At 39.0% G+C, this 16,893-nt stretch overlaps 1 protein-coding gene across 1 annotated transcript in view; it reads right to left on the reverse strand.

Moving 5' to 3' along the window:
* The window catches only part of LOC6042727 (cytoplasmic dynein 1 light intermediate chain 2), a 33,246-nt gene that overhangs the window by 11,607 nt on the left and 4,746 nt on the right, over positions 1-16,893 (reverse strand). Inside the window, 2 exon segments of the mRNA XM_038260335.1 lie at positions 3,853-4,056; positions 4,127-4,317. Coding sequence (XP_038116263.1) covers positions 3,853-4,056; positions 4,127-4,317 — 395 coding nt within the window.

Below are 16,893 nucleotides of genomic sequence, written 5' to 3' on the forward strand. Positions count from 1 at the left end.
TATCACGTCGACGTCGTCAGGGACATTGAATGTGGGGTCAGCTAGCTCAATGCCAGCAGGAGGGGCCAAGTATGGGTTTCTACCTTACCTGTTGGTAACTCGGTGATCGAGGGCGTTACGATGAAGTCGAGCACGGCAGTGAAATCGCCGACTCGCGACGACACCTTCGTCTGGACGATCTTGTTCGCCGTCGTTTTCATCCCGTTCAGTCCGCAGATCGTGATCGGGGGTTTCATCTCCAGCATCTGCATGTTCAGCTTTCTGGCCAACCTCTCCGTGATGATGTTGGACTCGGAACAGCAGTCAAGCAACGCTCTACAGGTCGTAGTCGCATTGCCGGAACCAAACACCACGATTTTCGCAGTAGACAGGAAGATCTGCTTCTGGGCCGCTTGCGTTTGCGTGCAGCAACTCACTGTGCGCTGCTCGGGAGCAGCTGGTGTTTCTTCTTGCTTCTCTGCGTCCACTGGGTTCTTCGGCTGGTCTGGTTCGGTATGCTTCTTGGGATTATCGGGCCGCTCGCTGTGGAGGAGGCTGTGGTGCGGCTTGCCACAGGTCTTACAGTGCTGAGTCGATGCGCAGGCGTCGGCACGATGTTGAGGTTTAAGACAGTTGTAGCACATACCTGCCTTCTTCACCTTCTCAAACCGCTCACCAACAGGCAGCTTCCTGAACTCGGGACACTTGAAGACGGGGTGCGAGCTCGAACAGCACGGACAAGACTCCTTGTTGGTTTGCACGAACAGCTTCGTCTGCCTGGGCTTCGCCACTACCTGCTGCTGACCAGGGGCTCTCGGTGCCGCTTGTGACTGACTCGTGCTGGCGTTGCTCGGCAACCTTTGGAGAACTCGGCTCCGATCCTTGAGGAAGTCGATTAGGTCATCGAAAGACGGAAGATCCCCACGAACTAGCGACGTCTCCCACAGCTTTCGGCTCTCTCGATCCAATCGCTTGCTGATCAGGTTGACGAGAATCATCTCCGACAGGCCCTCCACCGGCAGTTCACGATTCTTGAGGGCGTCCACATGCTTCGTGCAAGTCTCCACCAGTTTTCGCATCTCGTCACCGTTCTCTCGTGTCAGCTTTGGAAGATCCAGCAACGCATCGATGTGGGTATCGATGATTAGGCGCTCGTCTTCGTATGTGTCTTCCAACAGTTGCCATGCCGACTCGTAGTCGTTATTATTGATCACGTCTTGATCAATCTTGCCCGCAGCGCGCCCTACCAGAGAGTTTTTCAGGTGGTACAGTTTAATCGCTGGCGATTCGTTGGGGTACCGGCCCATCACTGTTTGGAACATGCATTTGAATGCGTACCAATTCTCTGGGGCTCCGTCGAAGGAAGGCAACGGCACGTTCAGGTGGGGGACGTTTTGTACTACTTGCGTTCTCGGGAGGAACTCTGACGCGCTGGCGTTCAATGTCAAAGCCCGGTTCGAATCAGCTTTCTGGAGATTGGCGATCTTTGTCTGCACGTTCACGTACAACTCACCGTGTAGGGCTTCGAAGTTCAGGTACTCCTGGTTCCACTTAACTTTGTCTTCCTTCTTGACGAGAGCGACGATTTCACTGTGCAGCGTGTCGAATTCCTCGTTGCAGCGCTGCAGTGTTTGCAACTGGAGGTTGAGGTAGTGCACATTGTCCATCGTCCCGAGCGCCTCCTTCATGCGGAACAACTTCTGTTTAATCGTGTCCACACGATCGCTCAGATTCTCCAAGTTGCGCTCCATTTTTTCCCGTTCCTTTTTCAGCCGATCCAACTCCTTTTGTTCGGCAATACTCAGCACGGCGCTTCCGGCAGGTAGCAACGGCTCAGGAAACTGTACAGCTTTTTCAACTGTCGTGACAGCGTCCTCACGATCGGCGCCCGATCCCGTTAACGCCGCTAGCAGATTTTTCCTTGTTACACTTCTCGTTACTCTTGGAGTAGCACTGATTTCTTCTTTTACTTTCTTTTGTTGTTCACTCATTTAGCTTTTTCTTCATTTGCACTCTCACTTTAGGTTACGTATAACCTCACTTTTTTTCTTTTTTCGCTCGACGAACTCGCAAGCACGGAGCTTTTCCTCTCTTCTTTCGCTCGACGCACTCGCAAGCAGGGAGCTTTTTCTCTTTTCACTTCCGGTGGCGAAGCGCCAGTCCGGGACACTCGACCGCGTGGCGATCAAACCGCACTTGGTGCGACACTTCAATACTTCACTTTTTCCTACCAATGGCGCGGCGCCAATCTGGGAGAAAACGACCGCTTGGCGACCTACGCACTTGGTGCGTCACTATTTTCTTCCAGACCGGTGGCGTAGCGGCAATCCGGTAGATGACCGCGTGGCGATCTTCCGCACTTGGTGCGTCTTAAACACTTCACTTTTTATGAGTCCGGTGGCGTAGCGCCGATCCGGGACAATTTCCGCACACGGTGCAGATTTACTTTTCGTGCTTCTAGAAGCCTCGCACTTCTTCCACACGTCTCTTTTGTGCACACCACCGACGCGACGGGACAAAATGGCGGCACGCTTTTGCACGTGATGCAAATTCGAGAACTTTTCTTGCACTCGCGACCGATCCGCGTAACCGAGTCACTTCCGAATCGCGAAATGTCCTTATCCGGTTCCGATAGGACCAAAATGTTCGAGGGAATTTTTCACTGGTCGGACTTCGCGAATTCTTTCGTGGTTTCGAGCGAATAAAGGGAACACGTCTGCTCGGTGCAAGAACGGTTTTACTTGTTTATTTCAGTGTCAAAGTGTCATAGTTTTGAGGTGTGATGGGTTTGGGGTTTACAATGTGTTAGTGTGGGTACACTGGGAAAAATGTGGACTGTAAATTTCAATGCAGCGCAATCAACCATCTATGAAAAGTGACAGGTCATTTTTCGTCGTGTGACGTTACACTTGCAAGTTTAGTAGTGTAATAGATGTTCCGCCAAATAATCAAGATAATGTTTTTTTTAGATTCCTTGTACCGACCTTCGTGCGCGAGAGAGGAGAGCCATGTTCCTTTCGGATTTTTTCTCTTGATGAACGTTCAAAGATTTTCTATTGATGATGATTCTTCCATCGCTGCTAATGTGTAAAAACAAGTATCCAGTAATTTTTGTAAATTGTCACAGACTATGCCTCTACTTATTTTTTAACAATTTAAAGATAATGGTATCGTTCTATAGTAAAACATGTGAAAAACAAGCAAAACATAGAAGCTGTAAAAACATGAAAAAACTAAATTATAATGACAGGAGGTGGTAGGATAAGCCAGATACTATCAGAAACAAACATAAACTAAACAAGATATATGCAAAAAAAAAAACACTTAAAATGAAAAACAAAACAAAAAAAGTTAAGTTTTTCGTAGAACAAAAGTTGCTTAATATGTCCTCCAGGAAAAATAAATAATCGAAGAAATTGTTACACGCACAAAGCGTGTGAGGGTTAACATTAATCATTAATACATAACATACAATATTGAATCAAATAATTAATTTGTTTTGGAGTTTGATGAGTTAGCAGAATTGTGAGTTTGCTCTCAAGCTTAAAAAATGTCTTAATTATTTAAAATTCAATTTGATGTTCCAAGCAACAACTCGTCGCTCAAATCTGATAATCCCATCAAATTGTTGCGCCATGAAAATTTGAATGAAATCAACCCCCCAACCAAAAAAATCCTAAACAACCTTCGTAACGCGAAACCTTACAGTGCGCGTCCGTCATTCTGTGCTCACTCTTTCTAAACGCGCCACTTTTAGAACGTTTTCCAGAAGAACCAACCGCTTCCTTTTGTAACGTGACACCTCGCTCGCACTGACCGGCCTCTCATTTTGGAAGGACAAAAACAAACCAAAAACCAGAGGCCACAACTCACCGGGCTCGATTTTCAGCTCCGCTATGTGATGCTCCAGTATCTTGATCCAGTGCTGCAGCTGTTCCACCCAGCTCCACGGTGTCGTCATCGATAGCGTCAGAATGACCAGGGTGTGTGCGTAGTTGGACTCGTTGAGCGCGTACTTGAGCAGGTTGTTGTGGCCGGGATCGCCGTCCAATATCCACACGCCCAGGCGGGTGACATCTACAAAACAAAACAAAACAAAAATGTATCAATTAGAACGCAGCTTTCTTTTGAGGGCGAATCTACGAACCGTCTCGGTACTCGTCCCGCACGTCAATGTACGCGTATTCGAGGCCGGAGCCCTTCTTCGGGTCTTCGACGCCCTGCAGCTTCGCGATCAGTGTCGTCTTGCCGCTGGCATTGTCCCCGAGCACCAGCACGGATTTGTTCGAGGGAAGTTTGGTACTGCTCTGGGTTTGTACTTCGCTGAGGATGGCCGACCTGCAGGGAAGGGAGAGAGGAAAGAGTAGGAAGAAAGAATACAGTATTAGTATTGACGATGATTGGTGCTACTGTATTTTTGGTGTCTTTTATGACGTTAGGCAAAAATTTAGATTTTGGAACCCCTCTCTCCTCCAAACAACTGCGTTACGTAAAATCGCATGCAAAAGCATGCACATCTTTGTCAAAAAAGACACTTAATATTACACACAGCATGTACATTTTTTGTAAACACAAAAAAAGACGCAGCCAACGGGATTCAAACTCAGCACCAACAGTAAGGACTGGCGCCTTAGCCCGCTCGGCCATCAGACCGATGAAGTGTTGAAAGGATGAACGCCTATATGAGCCTGATATTTCTGTCATGTAGGTTTCCCGTACTGATGGGCTACATATTTCAGGGTGTAATATTACATAGAATTTCATAAAATAATGCAAAATTTCTCTTACACCCAGGCCTTTTACACACAGCTGGATTACTACTTTTTTGCTGTGTAGGCATGATTCGTTTTTGTATTCTATTTTGTCCCAGACAGGGTTGTTTAAAAATATAAAACATTCAGATCTCAGCGACTACAATCATCATGCCAGGAATCTCATCTCTCAATTTTCACGGATTCTCAGCAAAAAGAATTGTCGGTCTCTATCTCGTGTTAACACAATCCCGTGTAATATTCTCTTTTTCTCTTTCATTGCGTCTTTCATGGCGGTTCTTTGAGATAACAAAAGAATCTTCGACGAGTGGAGTGAAGGAGAATTTTCTTGCTGGTAATCACGAAATAAATAAAGAGAACTCACAAGCAATTGTAACGGTCGCTATACCCTCTGATATTTTGATGATATGTTATATTGGTAAAATTTCTATCACTCATTTACAACAATTGGCCCCAGGCTAGAGGAACAGCATATAACTCCAACCTACTTTCAGCCATTAAAAGCGTTTTCAACTGATATCGATGAATAGCTCAATGGAAAGTGAGCAGGCAAGTTTCTATCAACAGTTTTATTAAAAAAAGTGGAATAGTGAAAATCAGATTGAATAGAGCGAAGACTTACCCTGCCAAATATATTAGAATTTCCCCTATGTATCAACGCACCTAATTGCGACTTATAAGTTAATAATTCAGTTTTATATAAAACAAATCGAAAAAGTGACTGGAAAAATAGGAAATCCGCAAAAAGGCAAAGTTTAGTGATTTTAGGTTGAACAATGACCTAATCTGTCAAATTGAAATATCACTTATGACCAGGGATGGAATAATCGCAAAAAAATCAATTTCGCTAGTGAACTTTCTTTACCCGCAAAGGAGCGAGGAGGGAAATAACGCAAAAGAAAATCGCTCCCGAACTTCTCCAAACAAATCAATCTGCTGATGATTTTTTGTGAATTTCCTTGTTAGCACCAATTAAAAAAAATATTTCACTTTGTTTACACACATTGCACATCTACAAAATGTGACAGGTAATTTTTTGACGTGTGACGTTACACTTGCAAGTGTAGTAGTGAATAAGATGTTCCACCGAGTAATCAAGATGATGATTTGTTTAGATTCCTTTTACTGATCTTTCGTGTGCGAGAGAGGAGAGCCATGCTCCCTTCGGATTTTTTCTCTTGATGAACGTCCAATGATTTTCTTTTGATGATGATTATTCCATGGCTGCTTATGACTTATTGTTGGGATGCTGCCGAGAGAAAATCCTCTTTCAAATGCGCTGTGTTTTTAATTTTCTTAAGGTGAAGCCGTTGATCATTTTCGAAGAAAATTAATCATCACTATAAAAAATTGTGTATTAAATTCAATTTAACGAATTTCAGCACCAAAAGGAATCAGCATGAGTAAGGCAACCAAATGTACGGATTTTTTCCTTACCATACGGATTTTCGAACCTCTTCGCGGATTTTTAACATGCCGGAATTTTGTAAGGAATTTTACGCACAATACGGATTTGTACGGTATTTTAACAACTTTTTAATCATTGAATTGCTTTTTGATTTGGTTGAAGCTTTTGTTAACTAGATTTTTTTATTTTTCTGTGAGTTTGATTTAAAAAGGGAGAGTTTTCCGGGGTTTCCTCAATTCAAACTTAATTATCAATAATTCTAGAGTTTTTGAACTATTGTCTTTCATATGTTGATAGGACCTTGTAAAAATCTAGAATTGTTCTTTTCGAAATTCCTTACTAAATATATTTATCCATTTCCAAAGGCTTGTGAAAACATTCGTACATTTGAATCAACAAATCTCGGGTGAGTTTTCAAAAGCCGTAAGAGCCACCGTGACCTCTGGCACTAATTTTTGTTTTTCTCGAAAATGAAACAAAATTTCATTTATTTCAAGTATGGGGCACTTGAAGGACGTGTAGATGAACAATCTCGAGCATTTTTGATATTGGTTTTTCGTAAGTAGGTCGAATACCGAAGGACTTTGTTTACCAATGGCTCTTACGGCTTTTTGAAAACTAATCCGAGAAATCTAGAGTTTTTTTAAAGGTCCTATAAACTGTTGTGTTTCACATGTTATAGGACCTTTTCAATAAAAACTCTGGAAAAGTGTTCGTGAAAACACTAAGAAGGATATTATTCGTAAAAGAAAACTTGACATTTCGTAAACTATTAAACGTTTTACAAAAACAAATTGAAGAACATAATGATTTGATTCAAATCACGGTTTATTTTATGAATACTTTTAAACGAGCTTATGCTTATGACTTACAAGCGCTCTGATAGCATTTTGTGAAATTTGTTAGCTGTAAAAACGACACAGTTTTTTATTTTTTATTCTCAAATTTATTAAATTTAATTTATCTAAATAATGCATTGACAGTTTTTGCTACACCATGGTGTCATATCGGCAAAGTGTACGGATTTTTGCTCAGCAAGAGTTGGTAGCCTTAAGCATGAGCCGGTTGTTGCCTTCTTGAAGCCACTGAAGGAATTTTTGATCTAAATCAATTGTGCTTCAAAATTTATATACTTTTGTGGCACAGTCATTGACGTCCTAGTTGGCAATCATTGATTAATGACGATTTCCATAACTTAACAAGGAATGGGAAAATCGTTACCAAAAGGAATCAGCATTAGAGACCCTAAATAGGGAGACTGGTCTAAGCTGGCTAAATCGATCTGGCAACGTATGTTTTGAGCTTGGCAACCCTGATAAGTTTTGCTGGGCGTAAAGGCAAATGCTCGATTGGATACGTCAAACTCGTGTCTGTTTGGGTACGTCAAATTCACTTCGACCAGTCTCCCTATTAAGGATCTCTAATCAGCATGTGTAGGGCACTATTCTAAGCAACTTGTTGAAGGAATTTTGTCAAAATATTGAAAGCGACGCAAAATTTATATCTTTGAAGGAAAAATCATGACAATGATGGAAGTCTTCACGTTAATTGTGAACTTTAGATACAAAGGTAAGAAAAATGTAACTAACAAATGCCTCGATGCTAACCACCTGTTTTTTCAGATTTGGAGAATTGATGAAATAAATGTATAAAAAAGTACTGGAAACATTTCTAATGATAAACAAAATCAAATTTTGATAACTGAAATACCAACAACGATTGCTGAATCTTCAGCAAATGATCTGTCAAACTGGCACAAGAAATTCACTGAATTTTCATCAAAATAAGTTTACGTTTCTTTTGTTAAAATATCAGTTGTTTTGACAACCATTTTACTGAAATTTCAAGGAGCCATTGCACTACCGTAAACAAACAAACAAACAAACTCGCACTTTTTCACGTTTGACAGTTTGCCAAACTCGCAAACAAGGTAACAAAACTGACGTTTGTACAAACAAATCCATGCAAACAAACAAAGCAGACAAACTGTCAAAATGTGCGAGTTTGTTTGTTTGTTTGCCGTAGTGTAATAGCTCCTTCAGTTATCTATTTGTCAAAGTGACAAATGTAAGTTAACTGAAAATTCAGTAAAATCTAAACAACTGAATCGTTTACTGAAATTTCAGTTGATGAAATTCAGTAAAACTTTACTGAATTTCAGCGAAAAAAAAATGGCGTGTAAAAACTTTTAAAAACATGTCTACAAGCCCAATTGTAATAATGCATAAAACATTTTGTAATATGTTTTGTTTCAAAAGTAAAATTAGGCATGAAATTAAGTTTTTCTTTAAAACTATCAAAACAAGATTGCAAACTGTATCTTTCTCGATTCCTAATATGTTTGCATTGTTGTCAGTCTGCAATAAAACAAATTAAACTAAAAAGTGATCATTTCAAGACTTAAATTTGTAAAAATTACCTAAAAATCATTCCAAGACCTACATAAAAATAATAAGATTAGGCCAGTTCAAATATTACTTCAAGTTTTTGACTCCAAATGTCTCCAAAAAATCAGGGGACAAAAATAAATTGTGCTTGAAATTCGAGTTTTTATTGGAAATATTAATTGTAAACTATTGAGAACACATTCTTTTTTTTTGCGGAGCGAGGTGGGACAGCTAGGATCAAGTCAGTCCAGGTCCGGTTTATTGAGAACACATTCTTAGCATTTTATTTGAAGTTAATATATTAGAGATCCACAATTGTTGCTAATCAAAACAATACCTTCTATGTTGTACAACCGCAAATGACTCACGCTTTATAAATACAAAAAATATTTTTTTAAGTTTTCAACAGTCTAATATTTTGCATTAAACTCGAAACCACTCCATTTGTTCCAACTGTTCCTATAGCTCTTTTGAACGCACTTTGAAATCCCATCGATCATCTCTCCCAATCCCAACCCCTAAAAAACAACAACGAGTGACAATGGCGGCAATACCTCTAGATGATGATGATGATTAGGGGGTATACGTATAGTGCCGGCAGTTACTCTGCGAAAACCAAGCTAGAATTCATAAATAGCACTTGGACGCACCGCCAAACTGTGACAACGACACTTTCGTACGTTTGCGTTTTGTTTGGTTAAGGTGCCAAGCGAAAAAAAAAGTACCGTAATGATAAACACTTTAAGAAGCTAAATTTAAGTGATATTTTTACAAATTTTAGGAACCAAGTAATTTTAAAAAGATTTATACCAATCCAAAAATTTAGTTGAACTTTGCGACGAATCGTCAAAAAAAAAGCTCATCGATAAGCAATCCAGTCTGAGACAATCAATACAGTGAGTTTTGTGTGTGGGCAGGGATGCGGTGGGGAACAAATACATTACGTCATGCACGTGAAATCATTCGAGCAGGTATATTAGAGGGAGGTGTTTTACTGCTCCTCAATGGAGGCATTGCCAACCGAAGAAGACTAGAAGACTTAAAAAACAGCTGTTTGCCAAAGCCATTCAGGCTAGGAGGAAAATGCCAACTTGACACCACAACCACCAGCAGATGATGCTGAACTCTGAACACCGTCGTCGCAGACCATCGTCGTCGACCAGTTCAAGCGCAGATCGTGATCACAAGTTTGTAATCTTGTGTTTACATTCAGGGAAGAAAATAAACAGAAACCTGCTGTTGGCTTTTTGTCGCATTGGGAAGCTTTAATAAAATAACTAATAACTTTCTTTAGAGCAATTCTAGCTCAAATCAGGTTTTTCTGATAGTTTTGTACTTTTGTAATTTTAAAAGAATTAAAAATGTTTACGGTAGTCGGGAACGTACGTGTGTCAAACGCGTTCTAACCTGAAATACCTTTGGCCAGTTGTCACACTTACAGCAATTTTCAGGGTGTGTCAAGATAGCACGATAAGATTGAAACTTCTTTCTTATAAAAGGTGGCAACAATTGAAATAGAATTTGGTGGATCTGTGAAGGTCAAAAGGTAAGGCATTGTGAACTGCACAGAACTCAATTTGGCCCAAAATGCACCTGCGACAAGATAGCACGACAACTTCGAGATGGTAGAATAAGCTAAATACTTTCAAAAACAAACATAAACCAAACAAAATACAGTAGGGGAACAGCATCTAATTCCAGCGTGCCTCTAATGTTGCCATTAGGGTGTAATATCAAAATCGATTTTCCAGCACAGCAATTTTTCAGTTCCTTTTGGGGTCCTAAACAACTCCCCAAAGTTTGGGAACGATTGGTTTAGTCCTCACTTTGCGCAAAGCGATTCAATTTTCCATATAAATTTGTATGGGAAAAACCATTTTTATGAATTTTGAAATTTATAAAATACACGTTTCAAGCTGTACTAAAACCGGATTCATATTCAAATGCTCTGGAAGGTGCTCTACAACTTTCCCGAAGAGAGTATGGTGCTAGCATGTCCCTAAGAGAAGATACAGCGTCCTCAAAACTCGTCTAAAACGTGATTTTCGAGCAAAAAACACATTTTAGACGAGTTTTTAACACGCTGTATCTTTTTTTAGGAGCAAGTTAGCACCATACTCTCTTCGGGAAAGTTGTAGAGCACCTTCTATAGCATCCGAATATGAATCCGGTTTTAGTACAGCGTGAAACGTGGATTTTATAAATATCGAAACCCAAAAAAATGGTTTTTCCCATACAAATTTATATGGAAAATTGAATCGCTTTGCGCAAAGTGAGGACTAAACCAATCGTTCCCAAACTTTGGGGAGTTGTTTAGGACCCCAAAAGGAACTGAAAAATTGCTGTGCTCGCTAAATTTGGACAACTTTATTTTTTTCCATACAACCATATTACACCCTAGTTGCCATATCAGCACTTTGACGTTCAATTGCAGCTCATTAAAAGCTTTTTCAACTGAAATCGAGTGATAAATAACTCAATAAGAAGTGAGCAAGCAAATTTCTATAAAAAGTTTAGCAAAATTAGTTGTATAAATAGTGAAAATCAGCAAATTGGATGGAGTTAGGAGCGAGAGCTTAACCTGCCGAACATACGAGAATTTCCCCTACTTGTTCGGTAACTGGGCTGAGAACGTAGCCCAGATATCAAATGCTGCTCGTTAACTGGGTTGAACGAAAAATAACGAGGGGCCCGCCGATGCATAATATTTTCCTGATGAAGTATGAAAGTAAAATTGCTCAAATTTATTTAAGATGCTTACTTATCATATTTCTTTAATTGGGACTTGGAATTAAAAAAAAGTTTGAAAAATGTTTTTTTATTTATTTAACATGATTTTTGCATCCATTAACCTCTCGGTCATTTCGGACTTTTCATTGTTCATTTCTTCATTTTCATTTCTTTTATCTTTGGCTAAATTTTAGGTTATGATTAGCACAAAATAATGACACTCTTAAAAAAATAACTCTTTTTTAAATAACTTTAAATTACAAAAAACACGATTTTGACAAACTTTATCCTCTTTAATTTTTAATGTTGACGGACGTTTTGGCCAAGACAGGATTAATTGAAAAATAGGCATTTTTTGAAAGTATAAAAATGCACATAAAATTAAATTTAAAAATTATTTCTAGATCAGAAATTAAATTCTAAATCAAAAAGTTTTTTTGTAAAATGTTTATAAAGTGCACCGTTTTTTAGTTATAGATATTTTTAGGGAATTCAACAAAATTTTACATTTAAAATTTTTCAAAATAGTTTCCGTCTCTGTTCATCCTTGAAAAAAAACGAAGAGCTGAAAAAATTATCTACAATTTGCCTTTTAGCACATTGTTGATGCGTCCTTGCAAATAATTTAAATTACCGAAAATGAGTTTTTCCAAGTTCTATCCATTTTTCAATCGATGATAATATTTTCTGATTTTCTGAACTCAAAACTGAAACAGCTTTTTGGATTTAGATTAAATTTTTTAATCACAACTTTCAATAGGGCTTAATAATATGAGTTAATTTTGAAATGTAAGTCTTGATTTCAAACGATTGAAAATATTTTTTCAAAAAATTGAGAAGGTTTCACTTTTTTACACAGCAAAAATAATCATGGTAATATTACATCTGGGAAGGGGTACATCTTTTATGTCAGAAAAATGGGTAATTTTACCACTTTTCCAGGGTAACGCTACTTTTTCAGTCTAAATTGAGGTAAAATTACAACATTAAGGCGCAATGCAATTTGTCCTAAGATCAACGCGAAGTAGGGGCAGGGGGGCAGAATGGGCCACCCTTGGTTTTGGGCTTTAAAATGGATTTAGACCAACTGTAAGGCAAGGGTCTTATAAAGGACGTCAAATAACATCACCACACCGAAAACCACGTTTGAATTCATTGTATTTTTCGAATTATGAGCAAAAATGTAAATTGATTGACACAACCACGCAAATGTTGTTTATTTCTAGGATCTTAAATAAGCTTTCTCGAAAGTTAGATTGTTTGAAAAAGTTTGTTCAATGTTTATGATGTTACCAGGAGCTATTACGAAGGAACCTCAAATCAATTTAGAGGCTTGGTGGTGGAAGTGTTAAATTAAAATCCACTTGGAGGCAGAATGGACCACCCTTTTCCTGCCTTATAAAAACAATCAAAAGTTATGAAATTTTGGTTAAATGGATTATGTCGCTCCTGGTAGGTTCACAAATCACGTTTAGTGCAACATTAGTTGATTTTTTAGTTGTTTTGATGCTTATTTGTAAAAATAGTGTCATAGTTGAACATATTAAAACTATTTTCAAAAATGTTTGTTTTGGTAAGTTACTATTTTCATAAAAGTGGTCTAACTTCATAGAAACTATGTTAGAAAGGTCCCTTTAATCATTTATTATCTCCCTTTAACGTTTTATTAGACAAAATGGCTTGTTTTCTAAGGTGGCCCATTAGGGTGTAATATGGTTGTATGAAAAAAAATAAAGTTGTCCAAATTTAGTGAGCACAGCACTTTCTCAGTTCCTTTTGGGGTCCTAAACAACTCCCCAAAGTTTGGGACCGATTGGTTCAGTCCTTTTTTTGGATTTTGATATTTATCAAATCCACGTTTCATGTTATATCAAAACCGGACTCATATTCGGATGCTCTGGAATGTGCTCTACAACTTTGCCCAAGAGAGTATGGTGCTAGCTTGCTCCTGAAAGAAGATATAGCGTCCTCAAAACTCGTCTAAAACGTGATTTTCGAGCAAAAAACACGTTTTAGACGAGTTTTGAACACGCTGTATCTTTTTTTAGGGGCAAGCTAGCACCATACTCTCTTGGGGAAAGTTGTAGAGGACATTTCAGAGCATCCGAATATGAGTCCGGTTTCGATATAGCATGAAACGTGGATTTGATAAATATCATAATTAAAAAAAATGGTTTTCCCCATACAAATTTATATGGAAAATTAAATCGCTTTGCGCAATGTGAGGACTAAACCAATCGGTCCCAAACTTTGGGGAGTTGTTTAGGACCCCAAAAGGTTCTGAAAAAGTGCTGTGCTGGAAAATCGATTTTGATATTACACCCTAGTGGCCCATCCTACCCCGCAACCAGGAAAAGTAGCCGAAAAAAACTTTTTTTTAAGTGGCTCAAAGATAGTTTTAAACTAAAAAATTTCATCAACCAAGTATACCACATTGAAGGGAACATCCCAAAGCATAAGCCTGCTACACTGAATTCATAAATTTGTATGTTTTTCTAAGGTTTTTGGAGCATTTTACTAAGGCGGGCCATTCTGCCCCCCTGCCCCCATTAACTTCAAATAGCGCATTTTTTTTCACACCGATCACCACACCTTCGTCCCAGCCCACTTTTCAGAAAGCAAGAACTACCTTCTGTGACTTTTGCATAATTAATGTTCTTTCCCGCCGACGTCCATCTCTGGTGTACGCTAGCGCTATCGGTGTATGGTTGATCACTGCAATTGCGATCGCGTCATTCGCTCAATTCTTCGGCGTCGTCGCATTTCTCACTCCAAAGGTGAGTTGCTCTATTATAGAGGTGTGCGCGCTATGCAACAGTCAACTTTCTTGTTGCTGTTCTCTTATTTTCGTGGGTGGGTCACCTTCTCCAATGTTCGATTGTTTCAGCAGAGCCAGTCGATTAATCGAAATAAGCGACACACATTGAACCACTGCTGCCATACCACTGCAAAACTGATATCCATTTTGGGGTATCGCACACACAGTATAGCTGATAAACGAATGTGTATGCGACGCAGAGTGAGGACAAAATCAATGCATTTCGCTTACAGTGGTTTCCCCTCGTATGCATCGTATGTTGATGAATCATATCTTGTATCGTCGTGTTCAGTGGTGGTGCTCTCAATTCATTCTCCCCTCTCTGTCTGGTTGATGGTCAATGTTGTTGTACTGCAGGGGGACGTCTGGCTCTTTGTTTATGTTTTTGTGGATCAATGTCAAGTATCAGAATGATTAAAAATTATCTACCCAAGTAACATTTTAGGCTTTATCAAAGCTGTCACAACCGCTATAAAACCTATCAGCCAAAACCAACATTAAAACCCCTTAGTCGTAACAAACTCCCCAGAACCTTGATAAACCCCACCTAAACCCCAAAAGGACCTCCGCAAAAGGTTGTTACGGCCTATTTATAAAACCTACATAGGAGTTCAAGGCTTTACAACTGAATCCTAACAACATCCTCAAAGCCTTGATAAAACCTTTGTTAAAACCTAGTCAGGAGTTATGGAAAAATGACATTTCATACGTCTTATGCCAAATAGGTTTTATTTTGCCAAATGAAATTATGGAAAAGGCTGTCAAAAATGGCGATGATAAATAATAGATATTAGAGGTAATCCAATTAATTTGAAAGCTTATTTCTCGCAATTGATGGCACAAATTCAGCTGCGGTTGAAATTTTATTGATAAATGTAGGGGAGATAGGGCCAAAAAATTCAACTCGCTTCATCAAAAATCAATATATAGTGCTAGTTGTTTATAATCGATAGCATATCATGTATTTAATATTTAACCCTCTCCCGCCCATGGTTACTACAGAGCACCAAAACTTTAAACTCAAATATCTCAGAACTGACACAACTTCCATTCATGGTGTTTCAAGTTTTAGGTGTTCATGTAGAATGTATACTAAGATCTCCCCAAATTTCATCAATTTGGTTAAGCACAATCAAAGTTACAGTAATCAGTTCCGGACGGAAAATTGAAGGATTGCCCTCGACCCGCAGGAAGCAGCCAAGGTGGCCCCGAGACGGTGAAGCCACGGAGAAGGAAGCCGGGGAGGTACTCTACAGTTCGGCTGAGCTGTGGGGGATTTTCTCCGAGTACATCGGCAGGTTCAAGACCTGTAAGACCCGCTTGGACCAAGTAACTCTCATCAGTTACGTGATCTCCAAGTATGGAATTTAAGGAGTTATTTTTTTTTTTTGTTATTATATACTGTTTTACTGATCCTCGGTCCCAACCTGGTCACAGCACCTAAAAGGACCTAATAAAAATAAGTTAAGAAAAAAAAAGTTACAGTAAGAAATGTAAACAAAAATGGGCCAATTTTAGGGAAATAAATAAGACCTGTTTTCGAAAGCCCGTAAAAATTACCAAACACAACATTTTATGAAAAAAAAAAATGTTTTGTTATCATTTGAACCTTGGACAAGAACCCCTGTGAATAACATTGTGAGTTTGGACCGGTTTTGAGTGTTTGTCAACCGTTTTTATTTGGTGCACCAGAGCACCACCTAGGCGTATGAGAAACTTAGAACAATGCGTCTTAGGAGCACTTTTTTCTAAATTACGGAAAGAAGCTTATATTTATCAAAACAAAAGTTTATAAACGTTTTGACTGTTCACAAACAAGACAAAACATTGTTATTAGACCGATGGCCTTACTTTTCATGAAAATAGTTGTTTGTGAGTTTTGAATGAGACAATCAAAGAAATCTGAAAATGCAGAGATTTTAGAGTTTGTAATTCATACTTGAGAAATATGGATTTTTGGTAAGAGTGTACTAAAAAATCGTAAGAGTAAAAATTAAGCTGCCCCCTTTCCATTAGCCTACCATTCCCCGATAACATATGAGTCTTCATATTTTATTGATAATTGGCAACGTTTTCAAATTAAGGAGGTATTAGACTATGGCAAACGAACAAACAAACTCGCACTTTTTTGTGTTTGACAGTTTGCGGCAAACTCGCAAACAAAACCAAATGTATGCAGGCTGACGTTTCTGCAAACAAATGCAAGCAAACTGCCCAACTGTCAAAAAGTTTGTGTGTTTTCGATAGTCTAATACGTCCTTCATATGCATATTCGCAAATCGCAATTCGCAATTCGCAATTTTCAGTGTAAGAACGGGCCTTGACCGATCTTATGCACTAGGTTCTCGACGAACACGCACTGCCCTTACACCTACATCTCACCCTTGCTCTGAGTCAGTATGAGCAACACGCTAGAACACGCTTTGAGTGTTCGTGCCAGGCATGCACACCTTCTTTTCCAGTTACGCATTTTAACTCGGCCGGGGGTGGTACATTACGTAGGGTTTGATGTAAGTATAAGCGCCTAACCATTTAAAGTGTGCCTAACAACTTTCATTAAAGCAAAAACTGTTTTATTTTTAGTTTGCATTCAAAAACTAATTGTTTTTTACTGTGTATTGTTTTCTCCTGAAATCTTCCCTATTGTAGAGTAGTGTTTATCTGTTGCTATTTCTTCTGTCGCGGTGTTTTGTTACAATTTTTGGTCCTAAGCATGTTATAAAAGTTTACCAAAAATACAATAGTAATATTTGTGTTAATCCTTTAACCATTCCATAAATTGAGTAAGGGCTCAAACCT

Source organism: Culex quinquefasciatus, chromosome 1 (assembly GCF_015732765.1).
Source record: "Culex quinquefasciatus strain JHB chromosome 1, VPISU_Cqui_1.0_pri_paternal, whole genome shotgun sequence".
Taxonomy (NCBI): domain Eukaryota; kingdom Metazoa; phylum Arthropoda; class Insecta; order Diptera; family Culicidae; genus Culex; species Culex quinquefasciatus.